The 24,188-nt window shown below is 46.0% G+C and overlaps 2 protein-coding genes across 2 annotated transcripts in view; both read right to left on the bottom strand.

Moving 5' to 3' along the window:
- Positions 1–24,188, bottom strand: part of LPCAT2 (lysophosphatidylcholine acyltransferase 2) — a 54,912-nt gene that overhangs the window by 3,504 nt on the left and 27,220 nt on the right. Inside the window, exons 11-13 of the mRNA XM_024551432.4 lie at positions 23,779–23,932; positions 5,136–5,234; positions 1,386–1,521 (exon numbers count right to left, since the gene is read on the bottom strand). Coding sequence (XP_024407200.3) covers positions 1,386–1,521; positions 5,136–5,234; positions 23,779–23,932 — 389 coding nt within the window. The remainder of the gene's footprint in view (positions 1–1,385; positions 1,522–5,135; positions 5,235–23,778; positions 23,933–24,188) is intronic.
- On the bottom strand, positions 9,894–11,550 carry CAPNS2 (calpain small subunit 2). The gene has a single exon (XM_024551433.4). The coding sequence runs from the start codon at positions 10,811–10,813 to the stop codon at positions 10,073–10,075; it is 741 nt and encodes a 246-aa protein (XP_024407201.1). The 5' UTR covers positions 10,814–11,550; the 3' UTR covers positions 9,894–10,072.

Raw genomic sequence — 24,188 nt, 5'->3', positions numbered from 1 at the left:
GAATGTAAACAATTTAAAAGGTCACATTCATGATGTATTTCAATACCTATTCTTTCACAAAATAATACTTAAATATCCCAAACATTCCTGTAAAAACAGACAGATAAGCAAGCAGTGGACTGGTATCTGGGAAAAGGGAGACATTCTGTGTGTTCTGAAGAGAAAAAGGTTGAACTCTCCCAAGCAATGTGGGTTTCCCTAAAAATTTATTAAAATCGACAGGCAAAGCTATGGCTACCTACAAATAAGTTTTAGTATTAGCTTGCATTAAAATAGTTATTCCAAATGGTTTCTCAAAATTTGGTAGTTCAGAAAAGTAGAGAGTCTTACTTATAAAAGCAAAATGGTCAGAGAATGCGTGTACATGGGGTTTGTGACTCACAGGGTTTATCTCAGTATATGCTTCCCCATTTCCTCCCTCCCTTCTCTCCTCCCTTCCTTCTTCCTTCCTGCTGTCCTTCCTTCTCTCCTCCCTTCCCCAACTCTCCCTATCTTTCTTGTTTTCTTAAATGAACTCAACAGAGCAAGTACCGATGGCACTTAATTACCTAAAATAGAATAAAGCGCAGCCAAAGCAACAGTAATGAAAAACAGAGAGCAGGAGAAGTATGCGATCTGATTTCCCCATCCCATAAAAGTTAAGCTGAAACTCTTTGAACACCATAAGGAAAAAGACATTCAAGGGGACTCCTCTGCCAGCCCAAGGGGGGAGACTGGGGGACGTAAGCTGCCCTGACTTCTGCGACCACATCAAAGCTCAGGCAGGGAAAGAAGTCGCTTCGGTCGCTCAAGGGCTACACCGTGAAACATGGGGAAACTGAGGCGCCACCCTTCTGCCTGGTACCTCAGCCCACATCTCTCTCTGTGGTCACTGTCCAGCTGGGTGAACTTGCTGGGTGAACTTGCTCAGTGTGGCTTGGCCATGCTGACAGCCCAAAGGAAAAGCCCCTCGAGGAGGGGCAGCAGGTCTGAGAGATGTGAGAGGCACTAAGGCGTGGAGGTTGATGAGGCGGCCTTTAGAGGGGCTTGGTTCTGGGATCCTGGCTCCGATATTCTCTAGCTGGATGACCTTAGGTAACTCACTGAAATTCTCGGCATCTCAATAAAATAAGAATAATCAAGAGTACTGATTAAGGCTTGCTGTGAGGAATAAATGTGTTAACATACGTAAAATGTTTAAAAGAGTCCTTAGCATGCGGTGAGTCCTCAGTAACTAGCTCCTGCCATGACAGCACTACAACTATTTTACTTTCGTCATCATCGTCGCTGTTACTTCCGTTGTTAACACAGTGAGCGGAGGGCAAAAACGTTCTCGTATGACAGGCAGCCCATAGTCTGGATACTCTCTTTTGCCAACTGGGTCAGGCGCCAAACCGCCCACTCACCATAGGACACAGAGTCCCCCTGGGCTATCTCCTTGAAGAGACCGGAGACATCCAGGTCGGGCACTCCCAGGGAAGCCTGAAGAATGGTGGAAAACTCTTCCTCCGTTATGTAGCCGTCCTCGTCAACGTCAAAGAGCTGCAGGAAACAGAAGAGAAGCTGGGAACTGGCTCCTTCAGAGCCGTACTGGCACGGAATGGTCTTGGGCAATAGACTCTTTAATCACTGAAACGTTCACTGTGCCAGGGCCAGGGATACAGTTCATGAAGAAAGCGGGGTGTCCGCTGCCGTCACAATCCTTCTAGATTAGTGGCGGGATGAGACAATTAAAATAGGGGCTACCACGGTGCCAGGGACAAAGGACACGGGAGCCCTGTGGAGGAGAAAAAGATGACTCCTACCCGGACAGGTCAGGGAAGACTGGACGGAGGAGGTGACACGTGAGCTGGTCTCAGAACCTAAAGGGAGAGACCCCCGAATGCACAAGGACTGGCCAGCAGCTGCTCAGGACTCAGGTCAGGGGACTGAAGGACAAGCAGGCACGAGACCATGATGGAAACAGGATGCCTCACTAACCCTGTAGGATTACGATGGTTGGGGAGGTGGTGTGATCACGTGGGAACTGACGGAGCTCTTTGCAGCGGAGCGTGGAGGAGGGATTGGGGGCAGAAGGTTAATAAAACTAGAGACAGGAAAACCAATTGAGGGTCTGGAGTAGAGAAGCATGAGGGACGCGGGAAGGGAAGACTTTCTAAGGAAGCAAAGACAGGACGCATATCAGGTAGAGGTCAGGAGTGACAGAGTGGAAGGAATTTTTAAGTCCAGCTGCAGAACAGAACAGCTGATGGGTAATTAATATCCCATATTCAAAATCCTCTCCCGGGCATTAACGTTTTTTAATGATAGAAGCACTTACTCTGAGCAAGCACTGATCAAAAGGATTCAAATCACTGGACATGCATGAACTCGTTCAGCCCTTACAATAGTCTCGGGTGTGGCTGGTGCCATTCCTCGCCCGTCTTCCAGGTGAGAAAGCTGAGGCGCAGGGAAGTCGGGTAACTTTCCCAATGCCACACACCTCGTAAGCAGTAGAGCTGGGACCCGCATCCAGGCAGACAATATCTAGAGGTCCTGCTGTTAAGGTATCTACTTCTGACCAAACACATGATCAAAAACAAGAAAAAAACCCAGACACTGGGTAAGGTGTGGTAATCATGAAATGAGCAACAAGCAAATAGAGCTTAGTGCTGTAACTGTCCATTAGGGTTGGGGGAGAAAAATGTCACCTGAAGTTGTGATTTGTGGCGGGCAGCTGAGAAAGCACCGACTTCTACTCCATTTTCTACGACTCCCTCCCTACTTCGGGCTAAGATAGTTGGAGAGTGAAAAGGAAATTAGCATTTGTTTTCCCCAACTGCAGCCCCAGGGCTCTCTCTGGGCCAGAGACTTGAAAAGGCAGCTGCCAGGATCCGGCCCCACTGCCCTCCCGCAAGCTCTGTGCTTCCTTCAAAGGTCTTCTACCCAAAACAGCTCTCACCTCCTCAATCACAGTCTAAATTGTCATCATATTTGGTCTTTGGTGGCTCTCACTTCCATATTAAGTTCCCTTCATGCGTCCATGGGTCCCTGTCAGGGACTTCTACTTCTTCTGCATCTGTCCTTTGTCACACTACCCAGACTACTCCCTTCACTAAAACACCCAATTTTCTCTCAATTACTCATCATTCCCAAAGGCCTCCCTGCTACACAGTCCCCAGATCTAACGGAAATCCCAGGCTCTGGTGGGAAGTTTAACACCCAAGTTTCCTTTGGGGACTGCTATCTCCCCGTGGCACAGAATACCGTCAAACGCTGAATCAAAATGTCCTGTCTTTCCCAAGCCGTGGCCGGAGACCATCTGGGCCCGCCCTGCCATGGGAACGAGGGACAGAGGAGGGCTGGCTCCTTCTCACTGGAGGCCCCAGGGAGGGTGCAGAGTCGCTCCTGGAGCCCAGTCCTCAGCTGGAGCCCATGCCCACTGCTACAGCCGAGGAGCTCTGACCGATATTCCACCTCCAAGGGCCACTGTGAGGATGGGATGAGGTCAAGGATGGGGCGTGAACTGTGACGTGCTGCCCAAATGAAAGAATGTGAATGGATCACACACACACACGTGTACACACATGTACATGCACATATACACACATACATATACAAATATAAAGTGTGCCAAAGTATTTTCAAGCACATCTGAGAAGGTCCAAAAATAACCGACATAAAGCATGACCCTTGCCTTCCTGAAAAAAGAGCTAATTATAGTTTTAGGCCCTCATTTCCTTATGCTGTCCCCAAACCAAGGTCCAGGCTAGACAGACTCTCAAGGCATCTTTAAAAACAGTCATTACCGTGACTGAGGGCCGCAGTTTTGATCAGGTCTTTCATCGGTCAACCCAAAGTGCGCATTTGCCCAGCTCAACTTATCATTACGCGTACAATCCCCAAACAAACAGAAGTATCTGGGTTGGAATGAGTTAGCCATGGGTCTAATTTAGGTTTTAAGATGAATAAGGCTGTGAAAGCCAAAAGTTTTTGACTTGGAAGAAGTTCTGGGTCTTGTCTTCTTACCATCTGCTAACCATCAACCACGTGGGTGCTTCCCAGGCCTCGCAGTTAACTCGGGTTAAACTGACCCGACATCAAAAAATTAATTTGGGGACTCCTGGGCCAAGGACAGAAGGCACGGACATTCCTGCGGCTGTCCCTGGTGGTCCCTAGGGTGTGACATAGGGCTCTGGGAGGAAGAGTCTGTCTAGATAATAGAGGGAAAAACTTGTTGGGGTCCCGGGGGGTGTTGTCTTCTCAGAGAAAACCAGGAAGGAATGAGAGGAGGAGGCAGGAACGAGAAGGTCCTCCAGCTTCTTGCTGGGGCACAGAGCACGGAGCCCAGCACATGGTAAATGAGCTACCAGGTGACAGGATAGGGGGGAGACGGGGTTTCTGTTTTACTTGAGAGCAGACCGTACAAGACTAGGGTTCTGAAGGGAGCGCCCCATTTCAATACTAATTGGAAGAAGCACCTATCAACTCAGAAGAAGTGGAAACATACTTTGAGAATGTATTCTTTGCCCTCTTTTTGCACTTGGGAATGATCCATGAAATCGGGCTCCTCATAATTCAACCCTCCATCAAGGCCTGCTGGGGGACGGGGCCACGGTCTCATTCATCTGTCCCCCAAGACTGCTGGGAAAATACATGGTATTTTCCTATGGTATCCCACAGGGAAACAGAGGGTGGGCATTTAGGGCATTTTTGATGGAATTTGCCTGAAACCACTGCCACAAAATAAACCTCCCAGGAAAATACCTCTGAGACAACCTCAGCCACACGCAGAGGGGACGGATGGACAGATCAGAACTTTCCGCACAATGACTTAGGGTGCCTGGTGACAGGTGGCATTTATTTATAAACCTCACTTCCGGGCTTGGAACTAGGGAGGCCGGAAAGAGATAATTTTTTAAGCTGATTTGGGAAGTCACCTGCTCTTGGATTTTGGTGTGATGGCCTGGGCTGCTTCCAGCCACCTTTTTGCCTAAACTGGTGCCTGTGTTCCCTTTTGTCTCAGCAGCAAGCACCTTAACCGCATTAGCCTTGTGCACCTGTCACGGCAGATCTATAAACTCATGTGGCGGATTCACTGGCTTTCATATCACACACTTAGAGTCAACGCTTGTTGACGAGGCAGCCCCCGATGCTCTCCGCGGGGCCGACGGTACCTTAAATGCCACCTGGATGATCTCCTCGGTGTTGGCGGGGTTGCACAGGACGGCCAGGCCGATCACGTACTCCCGGAAGTCGATGCTGCCATCGTCGTTCTGAGAGGGGATGGGAGACATCGATTAGCAGGGACACGAGTGGAACTGCTACTGACCCCAGCCTGCAAGGGGACGTTCGGGGATGCCACACAGCTCAACATCATCATAGCTGAGCCCATCTGGAAAAAAGTGAGGTGGGACAGCAAGCAGGTGGCCCACCCAGTCCCAGTTCAAAAGGAAGAAAACGATATTTCTGTTTAGCGACAGATGCAAACATCTTATCACTGAAGCTCATTTAGAGGGTCTCTGTGGCTCCCTGAGCCCCTGTGGGAGGCAGGATCTAGGACCTGCATCCCAGGTGGGGCTGAAGTGTTCCCTCCACCATTGACAGTGGCCCTGCCATGGGGGCCAACACCAACGGGTCACTAAGCAACCCTCTACCTGCAGGAAATGGAAGAAAGAGGACAAGGGCAAGTTGAGGCAATATTCCCATCGACGTCCCTTCTTCCTTCCAGGCTTAATCTGCAATAAACCAGCAGCAAGGGGCAAACCCGAGCAGCTTCAGCAGCCCCTTGGTGATTGACCCCAGGCTCCAAAAGATTAGGCACATCTCAGCATCCGGAAACTAAGCCTAAGCAGCATGATACCAGGACCCATACAGTCTGGAGGTATTCCACCATGGCACGCAAGAGAAGGGGTTGGTCATTCCAACCCTGGCTGACTGAGCTCTGCTCTTCTCTTCACAGGAACTGAACCAGCTCACCTAGACAGGAACTGTGAGGGGAGGGAGTGGCCAGAAGGAAGGGAGGAAGAAAGGGAAAGAGGGGCAAGACACAGGAGGAGGGAGGGGCAGAAGGAAGAGATAAGAGCGAGAACAAGAAAGAAGGAAAGGAGGGGAGGAGAAAGAAAAGAGGTGGGGAGAGGAAGGGAAAGATGGAGATAAGGAAAGAAAGGAGGAGGGAGGAAGCAAGAGAACCAGAAACAGCACTGTGACTACAATCCCAGGTGTCAGAATCATTTTGGCAGCAACATTGGGCGAGTGATGAGTTCCCAGATAAGCAGCGAACCAGTAGCAACAACAGCTCTAGGGCGGGACTCCGTAGATGAACAGATGCTGGGCATCAGTAAGAGTGTGCTCCTCACGTAAATCAGACTGGACTGTGACTGTACAGCGAGAGGGAAAGACTTTGAGTCTTTGAAGATACTCTGGAGCTCCACAGGAGTATTACTACTCAAACGCATTAAAGTCTCAGTTATCCAGAAGAGCCAGGGAAGAGGTATTGCGCATATTCTGAATATTCCTTAACAGTATATTTCTACCCAGGTAGGTAATTGTATTACTAATTTTGTAGGAATTAACTTAGCATTACAAGTAAACATTTGAAGTAAGTCAGTCTAAGAGCATTTCAAGATCAACAGGTACATCCCAAAATATTTTCTAGGCTGCACTATGGATTAGTTAGGCAATACTACTTGATGAGATTTCTGACTGAGGCTGCTAAATAAATTGACTTGTGAAATATATGAACTATTACCCCCCAAATATTTTATTTTTTATTGTTTTTTTTTTAAGAAAGAAACATAGGGATAGTAGAGAGAGGAAGGGAGACATGGAAACATCAGTGTGAGAGGGAAGCATTGATTGGTTGCCTCTCGTGTGCTCCAGGAAGGGATCACAGGCATCTAGAGACGGGGACAGGGAGGTCGCATTCGCCGGTGCCAGGACTGGAGATCTGGCAGTAACCTAGGTACATGCCCTAACCGGAAATTTAATCCACAACCTTTGGGGTGTGGGTCAACACTCCAACCAACTGAGCCACACCGGCCAGGGCAACTCAAAAACTATTTTAAAAGTGGTCTTAAAATGATATACAAATGCTGAATATTTTTGGAGATTTGCTGTTCTTAGGTACAGAGCACATAGCACACTTTTTCCTGCTACAGATTTCAGAATTTAGTGGATGATGTCAAGATAAAGGTGGTCCTCAAAATCCTATGGGGCATTTTAAAATTAGAAAGTGTAGAGGGTGCAATTTCACATATTTTTGTATCAATGAATATTATTTTCACCTTACTACATTGATTGCAATGCTTAATACTAGAAATTTTAAAATAATGGGAGGGAGTTACAGGAATCAAAGGCCTTTATTTTAAGCAACTAGGTATCCTCCCATGCTGAAGTGGCAAAATTTAAAAAGAAAAGTATTTGGTAAATGCTCCTTCTTACATTGAAAACTGTGCCTTTAGAACACCAACTATTGGATGCAAACTAAGAAATTGAATTACTCATTCTACACCAAAGATTTGGTTACTTGGAAAAATCCAGAGTTCGGACTGAGTGTTCTAGTATCCACTCTAGAGACTGAGGTTATTTGTACAAGTGTTATACAACGTTAATTCATATCAAATGTGTCTGTATAAATCCGCAAAGCTCTCTGTTCTCCGAAGAGAACAGAGAGGAAGCCCGCAGGGAGCTTCAGGATACTTTGCTGGCGTGCGCGGAGACGACCTTGAAAGAGCAGGGGGACCCTTACCCTCAGGAACAAGAGAACACTTCCTACCGCCCACAGTGTGAGGTAATCATCTTAATGTTTACAAAACATTTACAATGAGGCGAAGGGAAAAGTGTGGCTGCTCTGCTCGCTCCACAGCCATCACGCGGAAAGGTTAAGTTGTAACTCGATATCCTGAGACCTTGAAAGGCACCCTTGGAAGCTTCCCCCGTTCCAGGCTGCGTTCCTGCACCCACGCTGAGTGCATTAGTGGGTGTACCCTAAGATGCACACCCCAATGGTAACGGGCGGGGGCAGGTAGCAGCCCCCTGCTGACCCCACCACCACGCCTGCTCCGAGCGGCAGGCCAGGCCAAGCCTGAGTCACAAATCCCAGGAGCAAGGCTGGGGTGCCCGTGTGCTCAGCTCGGTGCAGAGTTATATGCATGTGGTTTCATAAATATGATGTGACGGAGAGGACGGTGACCACAGAGGCCAAATGCCACCTTCTCCTAATTTCACGGGGGATTTCCCACAGGCAGCCATTAACAAACCAGTCACATCATTTCCACAGTTACAACTCTCCTCTACATGAGTCAAAAGAGAAAGGAAGAATTTATCTTCCAACTCAGCAGGAGCCTCCGAGGTAGCCTGGGAGAGACAAGAAATGGACCGAAAACCAGGCGAGCAGGAGGGGGAACCAATTGGCTATGGGCAGGTAAACTGAGTACCTGCAGATGAGGCCTCTCTGGCGGCATCTCCGCGCAATGGATTGGATGCTGGATTCCCCTTGCCCTGCCATCACGACCTGAATCAAAATGATAGAGCCAAACCAAGGGCCACATACACAAGAAAAGTGGGACTGCCCCGGCCTGGGGTGTTGGTTTCTTGGTAGGCCCCTTTCGCTTCTCTGGACACTAGCAATACTGACTCTCTGGCCGGGCCTCTCTTGGGGAAGACATTTGGAAAACGCGGTGAGACAGCCTTACTTTAGAGCCGGCACCGTTGGTTGCTCATTAGAACCACCAGGAAGCTGTGAAAAGACTCTGGGCCCCACCTCTGAAGATTCTGAGTAAACTATTTGGAGTGGGACTCAGGCATCAGTATCCCCCAAGGGCCCGCCCAGGGAGTCTGAAGGACAGCCAGGGCGGAAAACGCTGCGACACAGTGCCAGAGACGCTGACACATTTCTCTGTGTTGCTTTATACGCCACAGAACTGATGAGGATTTGTGGAAGTGTTTCTTCTTTTCTTGTTTTCTTTCATTGTTTACTTTTTCTCCTGCCTGGTTTTCAGAGAGGGGCAACAACCACCAAAATATTCCTCGTTCCAAAGTAAACTAATGAACAAAACAGAAACAGGGGCGTGGGTACATGGAACAGACCCACAGCTGTTGGAGGGATGGGGGGGGGGGAAGGCAGAGAAGGGATGAAAGAAGGTGAAGGGATTAGCCAAAGAATATAAAGGAATGACCTGTGGACGCGGACAATGGCATGGGGGATGCCTGAGGGGAGGGGTAGGGTTAGGGCTGGGTGGAGGAGGGTGGGGGGCGGGGGGAGGGTGGGGACAACTGACATAGCATAAACAATTAAAAAAATATTCCTTGTTCCAAGGCAAGGCAAGACATGACAAGAGCTGGCTGCAGGCTGGGCACGCCTGAGTGTGAATGAAATGCGTGCCGGAGTGATCATTTGGATCCTTACAACAGCCAGACACTCCCCAGTGCCCTTGACCCTCTTCACAAACATTGAAACAAAACAAAATTGCTACATGCTTTCTACACCTAAAGAATTCTAGAATTTCAGATACTTGCTCCACCATTAAAAAATATATATTACTACCCTTATATAAAACAGCTCCATCCACATTCCTGAACTTGTTTCTATAGAGTTAAATAGGATTCCAGGAAAGCATTTTTCATTTTTCTTTTACATAATGGAAATATCAGCTGTAAAATTAAAAGGAAAAACAGGTTTTGAATTTGCCGCCTCCTCACCTTTCTCAAGGGGAAAAATGCATCTCCTGAGTGCTTTCTTGATTTATTCCAATTTTTTCCCTCAAAATTTCATTCTTACCAACAAATGCCCTGCTCCTTGGTATTCGTCCACTAAAGGAGCAATAACCTACTCAAATCCAGTCTCCTACAGCTCCGCCCTGCACCCTCATCGCATCTGGAAGTCCACATAAATACAGCATCTCAAACAGCGGCTACACACACCACCCGCCACATTTCTCATGGCAAATCTGTTTTAATTAAGCAGTAAAAAGCGGGCACAAGCCCAGACATAGGTGGGGGTGTGGGAAGAGGGGCCGGGAGGAGATGACAGCTGTGGGAGCCGGGGCATCAGCAGCCCTGCAGATGGGCGCGGCGTGGCTTTCGGGGCAGGGCTGGCCTTCTCGTGGCCGGCTCAGGAATACATGGTCAGCTGCAGCCACTCTTGGATGGACACCTGGATCAGCCCATCTGCATCTCTGTCCAGGGATTTGAAGGCACGGAACATGGCGTCCAGGCGGACCAGGCAGCTGATGAAGTTGTTAAAATCCATGCTCCCGTCGTCGTCGGTGTAGCGGCGGACGATCATGGGGTAAAGTTGTTCGTTCAGCTGGAAGCCGGCTGCCTGCAGGGCCCCGCGCAGCTGCGAACTTCTCAGAGACCCAGAATGGTCCTGGTCGTACTGCTTGTACACACACTGCCACTTCTTCAGGTTGTTCCACAGGTACTTGAACTCTTCAAAGCCCAGCTTCCCGTTGGTGTCGTTGTCCATGACGGACACAATGCTCCGGCAGGTGTCCAGGCTGAAGCCGTCGGTCTTCAGGTCCTTGTGCTTAGAAAGGATTTTGTTGAGGATGTTCATGAGGTCGGTGGCACCCACCTCCATGTCTGGTCCTGCCAGCTGTGCAAATTGGTGCCGAAACCGCCTGACTTCCTCACTTTCGTGGGCCTCCACGTTGGTGAAATGCTGCTGGGTGGGAGGGGGTTCTGGGGTATACTGAGCTGCTGCAGCCTCGCTGATCAGATTCACAATTCCTCCAACTAGCCCTCCAATATTTCCTCCTCCTCCGCGCTGACCACCTCCTCCAAGAAGACCTCCAAGGGCTTCCCCAAGGCCCCGATCTGCTCCTTCCAAAAAAGCCTTTGCGAGAAACATGTTTTCGGCTTAACAAGCTGCCAAAGTCTTGGAGACAGATGAAGAGAGCTGAAATGGAGTCTGCGGAGCTCCCATGTGGAAGAACTGGCTTTTCTGTACCTGCTTCCTCCGTGCTGCGCCCCACCGTGTGGGTGTGATGCCTTCCCTTGGACTGAAGCTGCCTGAATTCCATTGGGTCCTAGCACCTGCCATTTATAAGGGCGGGGCTCAACATAATATCGAGCTTTTCCACCATATATTCCTAATATGTCTAATAACTATTCACAAACTAGAGTATGTAGGACAAATGAGAAGCAATAATATTTGTAAGTGACTATGCTAACTATACGTCCTGTGTGTCATTGATCTTAGAGCTCTTTCTCAGCACCTGAAGGATGCCAGGCAGTTTCCTAGCGGAAGGTAAATGATTCAAGGAAAGTGAGAAGTGCTTTTGTAAGCGCAGAGTTGAAGAATTCTTGGGCAATGGAAGCCTATTTATCCCATCGCCTTCCTTTAGCAAAGACTTCCAAAGTCCAATGTTCTTAAGAAAAACTTGGGCCCTGACTGGTCTGGCTCATTGGGTTGGGCATCATCCTGCAAACCGAAAGGTCGCTGGTTTGATTCGCTGTCAGGGCATGTGCTTGGGTTGCAGGCCAGGACCCCGGTTGGGGTGCATGGGAGAGGCAACCGTCAATGTTTCTTTCCCTTCCTTTCTCCTCCCTTTCCCTCTCTCTAAAAATAAATAAATAAAATCTTTTTTTTAAAAGAAAAACTTGGAAGAGGGTTTTTTTTAAATGCAGGGGTTCTGATTCTGTAGTCTGCTATGGGGTTTGTGACCTACATTACTGGAGTATCTTCTGAAGTGTGACATTTATATAGAAAAATGTACGAATCACAAAGATCTAGCATGAGCAACTCCACACAGACTGTACACACCCATGTCAAGAAACAGAGTACCCCCTGCACTCCAGAAGCCTCTTCATGCCTCTTTCCTAAAGTAACTAACTCTTTCCTCTCAAGGGATACCACTCTACTGGCATCTAACACCATTGGTTCATTTTTGCAGCTTAAATCAATGGAATCATGCAGTATAACCTTTCTGAGGTCTTAAAAAAAATTGTAATAAAATCCGTAACATAGGATGTGCCATTTTAACCATTTTTAAGCGCACAGTTCAGTGGCATTCAGGACATTCACACGCTTGTTCAACCATCACCACCGTCCTTCTGCAGAAAATGCTTCATCTCGCAGAGCTAAAACTCTGTACCCACTAGGCAACAGCTCCCATGCCTGCCCCCACTCAGGCCCTGGCGACCACCACCCCACGTCGCATCTGTATGAAGAGCGCGGCTCTAGGTACCTCCTGCAAGTGGAATCATAAGTTTGTCCTTTTGTGACTCGCTCATGTCACTTAGTGTAATGTCTTCAAATTTCATCCAGGTTGTAGCATCAGCATTTGTTGCCTTTCCAAAGTTAGATAATACTACATTTCTTGTACGTAACACGTTTTGCTTATCCACTCATCCATTGGTGGACGCTTGGGTTGCTTCCACTTTTTGACTCTTGTGAATAATGCCATTATGATCATGGATGTACAAATATTTCTTTAAGTTCCTGCTTTCTTTTGGATATATACCTAGAAGTATTATAGAACTGCCAGATCATATGGTAATTCTATTCTTAGCTTTTTGATGAGCCATTACACTTTTTTCCACAGCGGTCATACTATTTTGCATTCCTGCCAACAGTGCATGAGAGTTCCAATTTCTCCACATCCTTGGCAACCCTTGTCATTTTCTGTTGTTCCTTTTTAACATAGCCATTCTGATTGGATGTGAAGTACTTTTAATTTCCCTAATGATTACTGATATTGAGAACATTTTCACAGACTGGTTGGTCATTTTTAGAGCTTCTTTGGAGAAATGTCTATTTAAGTTCTTTGCTATTTTTTAATTGGGTTTTTTTTTTAAATCATTGTCAAGTTGCAGGTCTTTATGAATTCTGGATATTAACCCCTTATGGAGTATATTATTTGTAAATATTTTATTCTATCCATAGGTTGCCTTTCCATTCTGTTGATAGTCTTTTGATATACAAAAGTTTTTATGTGGATGTGGTCTAATTTATCTAGTTTTTATATTGTTGTTTGTGCTTTTGGTGTCATAGCTGAGAAATCACTGAGAAATCTAATGTCACAAAGCTTTTCCCCTATGTTTTTGTCTAAGGCAAAACAACAGTTTTAGCTCTTTTTAATAATAGTTTTAGCCTTTGTGTTTAGGTCTTTGACCCATTTTCAGTGAATTTTAGAAAGATTTTATTTATTTATTTTTAGAGAGAGGGGAAAGGAGGGAGAAAGAGAGGGAGAGAAACATCAGTGTGTGATTGCCTCTCACATGCCCCCTAGCAGGGACCTAGCCCGCAACACTGGCATGTGCCCTGACTAGGAATTGAACTGGCAACCCTTTGGTTCATAGGCCAGTGCCCAATCCACTGAGCCTGGTTCATAGGCCAGTGCTCAATCCACTGAGCCACACCAGCCAGGGTCATTTTTAGTAAATTTTTATATAGCGTAAGGTAAGGGTCCACTTCATTCTTTTGCATGTGGTTATCCAGTTCTCCCACACCATTTATTGAAAAGAACTATTCTTTACACATTGAGTGGTCTTAGCCCCCTTGTCTGAAAGCATTGGGTGTATTTCTGGGCTCTCTATTCTATGCCATTGGTTTATATGGCTGTCTCTGTGCCAGTACCACACTGTTTTGATTACTGTCGCTTTGTAGTAAGTTTTGAAATCAGGAAGTGTAAGACTTCCAATTTTGTTCTTTATTTGTGATATTGTTTTGGCTATTCAGGGTCTCTTGAACTTCCACATGAATTTTAGGGTAGATTTTTCTATTCCTAGAAAAAAAATTGGGGGGGATTTTTATAGGGATAGCATTGAACTTGTAGATCATCTGGGTAGTACTTACACCTAGACAATATTGTCTACCAATCCATGAATACAGGATTAATCTCCATTTATTTGTGTCTTTAATTTCCTTCAGTAATGCTTTATTTATAGTTATTAGTGTACAAGTCTTTCAATTCCTTAGTTTATTCCTAAGTATTTATTCTTTTTAATGCTATTGTATATACAGTTGTTTTCTTAATATTCTTTTCAGATTGTTTCTTGTCAGTGTATAGAAACACAACTAAGTTTTGTGTTGATTTTGTAACCCGCAGCTTTGCTGAATTAGTTTATTACTTTGAACAGTTTGTGTGTGTGTGTGTGATCTGCAGGGTTTGTTTTTTTTAACATATAAGATCATGCCGTCTATGAGCAGAGTTAATTTTACTTCTTCCTTTCTAACGTACATGCCTTTTATTTATTTTCTTGCATACTTGTTCTGGCAAGTATCCTAGTACTATGATGAATAAAAGTAGTGAAAGCAGGCATCGTTTTCATGTTCTTGATCTTAGAGAAAAGATTTCAGTCTTTTATCACTGAGTATGCTGTTGGCTGTGGGCTCTTCATATGTGATTTTTATTGTGTTGAGGTATTTTCCTTCTATTCATAGTTTGTTGAGTGTTTTTATCTGAAAGGGTGTTGAATTTTGCCAAATGCTCTTTCTGCATCAATTGAGATGATATGTTTTTTCCTCTTCGTTCTGTTAACGTGGTGTATTACATCGTGGTGTGATACATGGTTTTGTATTGAACCATCTTTGCATTCCAGGAATAAATACCCCTTTGTCATGATATAAAATCCTCTTACTGAATTTCATTCACTAGTATTTTGTCCGGATTTTTGCACCAATATCCACAAGAGACATTGGTCTACAGTTTCCCTTTCAGGTGGCTATCATTTTCTGTCTTTGCTCTCAGGATAATGTTGTCCTCGTAGAATGAGTTACGAAGTATTCCCTCCTCTTCAATTGTTGGGAATAGTGTGAGAATTGCTGTTAATTTTTCTTTTCTTTACATGTTTGGTATAATTCGCTAGGGAAACTATCTGGTCCTGGGCTTTTCATTGGTGGGAGGTTTTGTTTTGTTTTTAAGATTTTAATTATTTATTTTTAGAGAGAGGGAAAGGGAGGGAGACAAAGAGGGAGAGAAACATCTATGTGCGAGAGAATCATCGATCAGTTGTCTCTTGCACATGCCCTGACTGGGGACTGAACCCACAACCCAGGCATGTGACCTGACCGGGAATCGAACTGGCGACCCCTTGCTTTGTGGGGTGACACCTAACCAACTCAGCCACACCAGTCAGGGTGTTTGTTTGTTGTTTTTTTTAATGGATTCATTGCTTTCTAGTTGTAGGCCTGTTCAGATGGTCTGTTTCTTCATGATTCAGTCTTGGTACATTGTGTGTTTCTAGAAATTTCTCAGTTTCATCCAGGTTATCCAGTTTGCTGGCACACTGTTGCTCATAGTACTCTCTTACAACACTTTCTCTTTCTGTGAAAGTGGTCCTCTTTTCTGTGAAAGAGAGTGTCCTCTTTTTCATTTCTTATCTTATGTGTCTGGATTTTTTCCCCTTCAAAATCACATCTGTGAGATTTGATTTTATAGTTTTAGTAAGTATGTCCAGAAGTCCGTCTAGGCCAGCTAGACCAAGATAGCACTAGGAGAAATCCTACCTTTGAGACCAAGTAGCCAGGGCGCAACCCTCCAGAGGCCTCTGGAGGTTCTTTTGGTGAGCTCAGGGCAAGATGGTCAGGACATAATAACTAAATTGTTATGTCACTTAGCATTTGGGGCCTCGATTTCAAATCTAGGCGGAGTATCTACCCTGCCTATTTCGTAATGATTCAGTCTCCTTTGTCATGCATCAGCACCTGGGCTCAGTGTTCAGGACCCAGCGATGAACACGTCAGGACCACCGTGCTTGGGAATCGAGTACCCCCACAGAGCACTAGCTGTAATTACAGTCTGCAGTCTGTGTTCATATCCCTACTGTTGATACTAAACCATTTCATGTGTGTGTCATATTCTTTGGGATTTAGGCGTCATGCAATTCCTCTGATGGATACAATAGGATTTCAGATAAGGAAAGAAAAACTCAGAGAAGCTACCACTTGAAGGTCGTACAGCTACTAACACATTCCACTGTATTATCAACTACTATGAGCACCCACGGGGGGGGGGGGCAATGCATTCCGAGGAGGCAAAGGCAAGGACAGCGCTTACCTACAGGAGAGATCACGTGGAGGCCTCACGATAGACTGACGCTGAGGTCTCCACACAGATGTGGACTATGAGGGGACAGAAGAGCGTAGAATTGGACTGGAGACGGGTAACAGCCCATCTCACAGCTCACTACGGAGACCACGGACAGCCCAATTGTGACGTAAAAAAAAAAACCCCAAACTAGCTATGAAGTGACTCTGTGAACTTTACAATTCTAGACTTGAATGATGACTATGCTAACTGTTACTAGGGACAGGAGAGTAGGGAAGGGACACAGCTCTGTTTAGGATGTGACAGTGATGTCTCCTTCTGCCACACCCAGAGGTTCGTGTAAAATTTCCCTCTGACTGGTTTTATGGCACAACCACTCCAATAACTGGCCTCTGGGAACACCTAAGGCCAAATGGCTTCCTTAATCACAAAGAATCAGCTTGGTAAAGGGAGTATCTTCCTTTTAGGGGATCACAAGGGGCCAACTGGCCTCTGACAGATTTAAACCCATGCATACAAGCTTCTCTCAGAGGAAATTCCATGGACTTTGTTTTTTAGGGCATTAGAAATTACCTTCATAGCATCCACTGCCATATAAAACATGTCCCTTTAGCCCTAGCTGGTGTGGCTCAGTGGATTGAGTGTGGGCTGCGAACCAAAGGGTTGCCGGTTCAATTCCCAGGTCAGGGCACATGCCTGGGTTGTGGGCCAGGCCCCCCAGTGGGGGTCACTTGAGAGTCAACCACACATTGATGTTTCTTTCCCCCTCTTTCTCCCTCCCTTCCGCTCTCACTAAAAATAAATAAATAAAATATTAAAAAAAACCCCAAAACATGTCCCTTTACACCTACCTGAAGTGTTTTTCACTGAGCTTTAAATCTACTTCCTCTCAATTATTTTCTGTGAAGAGGGAGGGCATTTGGCTCACAGTTTCTCATAAGCCATCACAAAATGAAACACTGTTATTACATTACAAGCCTTTTCTCCTCTGGACCCTTTAACCCCCAAGGGCTCTTTATTAAAACAGTAATAGCTAGTTTGGTCGCTGTCTGGGAAGCTCTATTGTCTAAAACCTGGAGACAAAGGGTAGGGGGACAGATGACATCGGACAGAAAATTTATCCTCAATTTCAGGGGGAAGAGTTCCTGAACTTCAAAAGCACACACTGACACATGAAGTGACCCATAAATGCCACCAGCAACGTTCTTCAGAATCGCCCCCGAGTGGAAACAACCTCAATGTCCGCCGACGGGTGAGTGGATACACAAAATGTGACACAGTGGAGCGCTCTTTGGCATGAAAAAGGAATGGATTACTTCCTTTACTTGGGATGCTCTGGCCTGGATGGACCTCGACAACCTGTTAGGTGAAAGCAGCCAGACACAAGAGACCACATACCGTATGACTGTGTTTATGGGAAATGTCTAGAAAAGGCAAATCTATAGAGATAGAAGGTCTCTATCGTACAGCGGATCTAGACTAACCTAGGAGGACAACTTTACAATGGTCGCCTAGAGCTGAGGGATTAGAGGTCAAAGGCACAAAGAATCATACCAGGGTGATGACAATATTGCAACACTGACTGATGCTGATGGTCGCACGCTTGGTAAATTTACTCAAATTGATCATTGAATGGTGCGCTTCAAGGGGGTAAATGACATCATATGTAAAATATGCCTCAATAAAGTCATTTTTAAAAAGTCAGCAGGACAGTTTGTTGTAACAAGAATGCTGAACGAGGAGTTCTCGTCCAGGCCCTGCAGCCACTTCCTCCCCAGGGCTGGAGCCTTCTGCAAAATGAGGAAGATGGGCCAAGTGACACCTCAGTCCTTCAGCTCTAACATTCTCTGAGTCTAATGTTCCATGAAACTGTGACAACAGCATCCTTCTTACCTGGCACTCATTCAGTTTCCTTCTGGTGCCCAGGTCTTTGTTTGCTACATATGAATTCAAGTCAGTCTTTCTTTATCTTGGGTCCAGTCCCAAAGCATTTAAACATGTGGTTACTTACCCTTTTCCCCACTTTGACAAATCTGGTTTTCAAAAATATTTCTGATTGCAACCTACCAAGTCTGAAGCACCGCCAAATACAATTCCAAGGTGGGGGCACTGAACCAGGTCTGGCACAGCGTGGAGGGAACACAGAACCCCCACCCTGAGGGCAGCCTTTCTCCCAGGCGGGGTTTTCTCCCAACTGCACCGTGGCCTGGACCAGGTCTTCCTAGTTTATCCATAAGAATGTCACATTGGATGGAACCCAATAGCTTTCTAGAGTCCGTATAGATAGTATCTATTCCTCTGTTCTTCGCCATCACAGACTGTCACTCTGCCACAGGAGGAAATTAAACTGATCTGACACAACTTGCTCGTTACCGAGCCCTGTGCATTACTTCCTTTCGCTCTTGGAGGAGGCCAGCAATGGCTCACGTGCTCCAGTTAGAAAGTTAAGCTTTAAATGCTGCAGTCTCCTTTCCATTTCCTTTAAGCCTCTCCGAGGTATACTTGCGTGAGGGAGCCAAAAACAAAGCAGACAAGCCTCCTGCTTGTGCAGGTATCCCTAGCATACCACCGCTCGGTGAGGGAAAACACTTTGATGGATGATGGACTTGATGCGGGAGCTAAGTCAACCTGAAAACTGAATAGGGGAGGGGTCAGACAGATGGGACCACCAAACTTCCGGGACAACTCGTACGACCGAATGGAAATGTTCCACCATCCCACTCAGAAAGTTATAGCCTTTTTCTGTTCATTAGATCTATACGTTATAGAGCAGATGTTGTACAACAAATCCTGATCGACTGAGGTGGGAATCAAGATGAGTTTGTTTCACATGAGCTGTGAAATAATGACTATGTTCCATATCAAACCTGAACTGGAAATGTAAAGGATAGAAGACGTCACTGTTTGTTGCATCGATTCACTGTAGTGATAAAGTAGCTGCAGGCACTGCCTAGAGGAATGGGCGTGGTGGTGTCTCAATAAAACTTTATTAACAAGAGAAGTTTCAGACTGGATGTGGTCCATCGGTTGTAATTTGCTGACCCCTGTTAAGCTGATGATAGCAAAGGTTGCTGAGAAGTTTTAAGGACTGGGCTGGAGGGTCGCAGTCGGGACTTACAATAATCATTGCTAGTTTGTAGGATCCTCCATATCTTACTGAAAGCAGGTTACTCTGAATCTTTTTTCTGGACTACTCTGTCTACTTCTTGTTGATATTTTCCCACAGTTCTAACTAGTGGAATATTGCTCATCTTTATAGATGAGTGAGATTGATGTCTAATTCCTAAGCTCCAGTCTGGCGTGAGCTCACTCTCTCCTTCTACCAAATACTATCATGCTCACAAGAGACCAGAGCTGAATAAAATTTAGATACTTTCTCCATTCTGCAAAAATTTGAAAACGGTCATGAGTTTTCCCATTTCTGCCTTCTACCTGGCACTTAGTTCTTCTGGCTTTACCACGTACTCTGTTTAAATATTAGACAGGAAGCATGTGCGTTCCCTTTAGCACTTTGACGATCCAGCATCTGTGGCTATTGTAAACGTCTGTAGATCTTTTACTACCGTTTCTCGTTACGTGGAATGAATGCGCTTCTTTATCCCAAGTTCTTCCTGTCTGCCCTGTTCTTGGTCTTGGTTCAAGTGCTAAATCATGCATGCCAATAATAACAAGCATCCTTGCTTGTGCCTTCCTGCTAGAGAAGGCAGGGCGCCGCACTCTGCAGGTTCTCTGCTCAGGCTAAGAGGCAGGATGGGCACGTACAAGGCTTACGTGATTGGAAATAAACAGGGAAATCGTTCTGAGGGGCAATAAGGAACTTTTCTATTCAATTGTACAAGTTGTTCTGAAAGTTTGGGACCGTGTGTCCTGCGAAGTCAAAAAGATTTATTATCTGGCTGTTTCACAGAAAACGTCTGCCAGAACCCGAAACGTGGCTTTGTCACCAGGGCAGATGGAGGCTGCTGTGGTGATACGCGTCAAATGCGACATTCAGCTGGAGGCAGCATGTGATACAGTGTCGGGGAGACATAACCCAGCTCCTTGTAAGTGGTTAGAAAGAGGCAGATTGTGAGGCTGCAAACAAAGGTGACGTGTGCGCTGGGACACTCGAGGACTTGGTCTCCCACGTAAATGAGACACTGTCAGCCAGACACCATGCGGCTTTCCCAACGATGGTGACAACGAAGGACGGCAGGAGTGCCGATGCTGTGGTGGCATCGCAGGACATTGCGGTCACTGTGAAGACAACTGTCTTGTACACTGGCTCCTGACACCGGACATGCTGAGCAGACACTGTTCTAAACTAGCTTCTCAGCCCTCAACTCCAACCATCCCGACATTTGACTAACCCCAAATGATTCTCTGAACCCAGAAAGTTCGGTACACAATAGTGAAACTAAAGAAGCTAAATGAAACCTAACGATGAAAAGGGTCTTTTTTCTTAAAGAGATGGGACCTCTCTGAAGGGAAGTGTGTCCCAGAATCATGACTGCGCCCTGCTGTGGACCATGAATGCCACCTGTCTCTTGGACCCTACCTGTTGTCAAATATCTGAGAGTCTAGAAGAACAGGTCAGAACATCAGAAGGAGCTGGATAGGCCATTTTTTATGACAAATCACGACAAAAGCCATTATGACATTTTCGTAGACCAGCCAAGAATGTACGTGGGGAGAAAGAGCGAGAGAATGTGGAGAGATATTCAGGTCTGTCCCCCATCCCCAAAATAGCAACCACACTATGGGAGATGTGGGGAAACACTGAGAGAGGAATAAGAAGGGGGAAAGGAGGATACAGTAGGAAAGGAGCTTCTGGGAGCTACACGGGAGGGGCCTCTGGGAGCCACGCACAAATTGATAGCTGCCAGAAGAGCAACAGGAACACCCCACCCTTTCTCTTTCCCACCCTTCCTCCCCTTCCCCCCCATCCCTCATTAAGCATTGAGGTTAGCAAGATAAGCCACTGGGAGAGAAACAAACTATGAAGTTACTGAACTTCCTTGTCTTTCCGATGGAACATTCCCTAGCATGGAAGTGGGTTTGGGGACAGGGTGTGACAGCCAGTTGCATAATTGAACTTCTCAAAACAAAGCAGATCTGCACAGGCACAGACATGCAGGTATGTTACAAACAAAACAGAAGAGATAGAGACAGCAGGCAGAGACAGAGGAAAAGAGAAAGAAAGGAGGCAGGGAAGGAGGACAGAAAAGACGGTCAAACGCATTAGTCATTAATGCTCCGGACAATTTTCTCTGCCTTCCAGTATGTCAGAGGTCGAAAGAAAAGTGCTCTGAAGGCCAGCTCGTGGTCTCTGTCTAAAGAAGCCAAGTAACAGCACACAAAGAAGGGGAGAGAAGTCACAGTTATAATTGATACGCGAGCCAGCTGACGCAGACCGTGCTGAAATGTGATCGAGCACATCGGCTCCCCAGGCTCACCTGCCTCCTACCTCCGGGAGGTGGCTGGAGTCTCGTGCACAGAGTGCCTCAGTCTGTCCGGCCAGGGTCATTTTCATTCTTGGTTCCCAACCCCTTCCCCACTCCCAAATCCCCCCATACTGAGGGCTATAGGAACAATGGGGCTGGTGGCAGGTGTCACCAGTCACAGCCAGTTATGACAGTTTGACACCTGAAAGAGAGGGAACCCTGTCTAGATACTATTTTTAATTTGGATGAAAAATCCTGGGGAGCTCGAAGTCTAAACTTCCTCCTCGGTTCCTATTTCAGGTCATCTCCCACTTCCCTGTCTCCTGTCCTTATTTGTATGTCCCTGTCATCTTCCTTCCTGTCACCAAGTTCACATTTATAGACACTTTATTGAAACTCACTTGCATGGTTTCTAGAGCCACACTATGGAACTCTCTCAGAGAGACTAGTCATAGCAGGAGCAGAAAGTTCCTGTTTTCCCAACTTGTAGTTACACCCAATAATTTTCTTCTCCTTTCCCCCAAATCTTCATTACACTTTATAGCCATCTGCAGAAGTGCTATTATATAGGGTCGTGAAGATCGGACATTGCAGGGACGAGGAAAGATTATTTGTATCATGCAAGCAAGCCCAGCAGAGAGGCCTGGTACTCCCTATAGAAGAAGGTTTTTCTTTTCTTTTTTTCTTTTTTTAAGATTTTATTTATTCATTTTCAGAGAGAGGGGAAAGGAGGGAGAAAGAGGGAGATAAGCATCAATTGGTTGCCTCTGGAACACCCCCAACTGGGGACCTGGCCCATAACCCAGGCATGTTCCCTGACTGGGAATTGAACCAGTGACATTTTGGTCCACAGGCTGGCACTCAAGCCACTTGAACTACACCATCGAGGGCAGAAGAAGGTTCTTAACTTCATGGTATTAAAGAATAGTTCATTTATGAGGTCACAGAGTAAGTCATTAGGAATATTAGGGTGCTCTGGGGGAAAAACACAAAGAGCCTTGTCCTCGTTTCTGTCATCAGGCTACAGTTTCTTTGCAAAGTATCTTTTCCAGCGGTTCCTAGAGAACGGGGACTACTGGCGCCAGAGAAGATGAAATGAGCCCGTTTCGTCTACCTCTCCTGATTACGACTACAAACCCTGGTCAGAATACAAAAAGCAGCTACCTCTGGGCAACAGGCCACCCCAGGAGGACTGGTGAGCAAAGTCAGAACTTGAGGCCCCATCAGGAAGGCAGGGAAAGTGGGGAGGTCTGAGGACAGCAGGACTTCCTGTATGGGTTGTTGCAAGGAAAGAGCTTTCAACTCCGTGTTGCTTGTGCAACAAATATACCCTCCGGGAATGAGTGCAAAATAAAGTCATCCCAATCCTTGGTATTTAGCCAAACCTATGTTTGCTCAAAAATTTATGCATGAAGGCTCCGAGTGCTGACATTTGTAATTGCCCCAAACTGGAAACAAAACAAATGTCCCTCCGCTGAGAAATAGATAAAGCAAGGATGGTATGTCCATGCAACGGAATACGGCCTAGCAATAACAAGAAAGAGGCTATTGAGACACACAACACTCCCCTGGCTGAATCTCAGGGGCAGTTTGCTAAGTGGAAGAAGCCGGACTCGAAAGGGCAGGTTCTGTTGCCAGGGGTTAAAGGTCGGGGAAGGGCTTGACTACAAAAGATGCGCTACAAGGTGACTTTTTTTATAACTGTTCTGTATCTTGACTGGGGTGGTATTACACACTTCTGTGTGTTCGTTAGAACTCATACAACTGTAACCCAAAGAGTGAATAATTTTATATACTAAAAACAAATTTAAAAAATAGAGAACCTGAAGTGTTGATACACTGTGCCAAGGAAATTATTTGACAGTTATCTAAGTTCTTAAATACACTTACAGATTCACAAGCAGAAAATTGTATCCTCAATATATTATGGCAAATGGATGGCCAAGCTTTCATTGAAACCTTTGTTATCAAACGTTATTTTAAAATGAAATCTACTTGGTTTTCGCCCATTCTGGGGACAGTCCCAATTCTTCAGAATAGAATCGTCCAACCTGGGTCACTGATGTATGAGTTTTGACATAAATTTAGAAATTCTTACCAGTTATGTAAACCTTCCCACTTCTATATCACAAACATGATTATATGGTCAGAATATTTATTTCTGGCCGGGTGTTTAAAATCAATACACATTATCATAACTGTCACCCCCCCCCCCCCCCCACACACACACATGTTGTTATTCCTGTTCAGGGACAAAGCAGAATCATGCCATGAAGCCAGGGGCTCGGCCCGGCTTCTTCTGACACCGCGCCCACAAACTTTTGTGGCCTTCCATATCGGTCCCCACCCCGCGGAGAGCCTGAGCACGTCGGCGTGTCGGCGATGAAATGTTCACATACCCTGTCGAAGAGCGCAAAAAGTTGTCTCAGCACATCAGAAACAGGCAACTTCAGGTACTCGGCAAATTCCTCGATTCCGATTCTTCCTCCTTTTGAGGAACTTGCGATAGCTGCGTATTCATCCAGATGCTTACGGACACTGTCCCAATTTAATCTACGCAGAGAATGAGAAAGACGGCGTCTTAGCCCTTTGCAACCCACGTGACCTTTTTGTGAACAGTTTTATTCGCTTGTCTTAGGGAAGCATTTCAAGTCTTGAATTTGAAAAGGAGAGTAAAATGTGTGTTTTAAAGTACAAACTGTACAGGTATCCAGGCTTTTAATTATTTTTAAAGGATATGAGTATAACTGTAATTTTCCCAAATATCTGAGAGGAAGAAAAGTAATTGAGAAGAGCAATGTGGTAGAAT

The sequence above is a fragment of the Desmodus rotundus genome, chromosome 12, assembly GCF_022682495.2.
Source record: "Desmodus rotundus isolate HL8 chromosome 12, HLdesRot8A.1, whole genome shotgun sequence".
Classification (NCBI taxonomy): Eukaryota; Metazoa; Chordata; class Mammalia; order Chiroptera; family Phyllostomidae; genus Desmodus; species Desmodus rotundus.
This window is presented reverse-complemented; position numbering and strand designations above follow the sequence as displayed.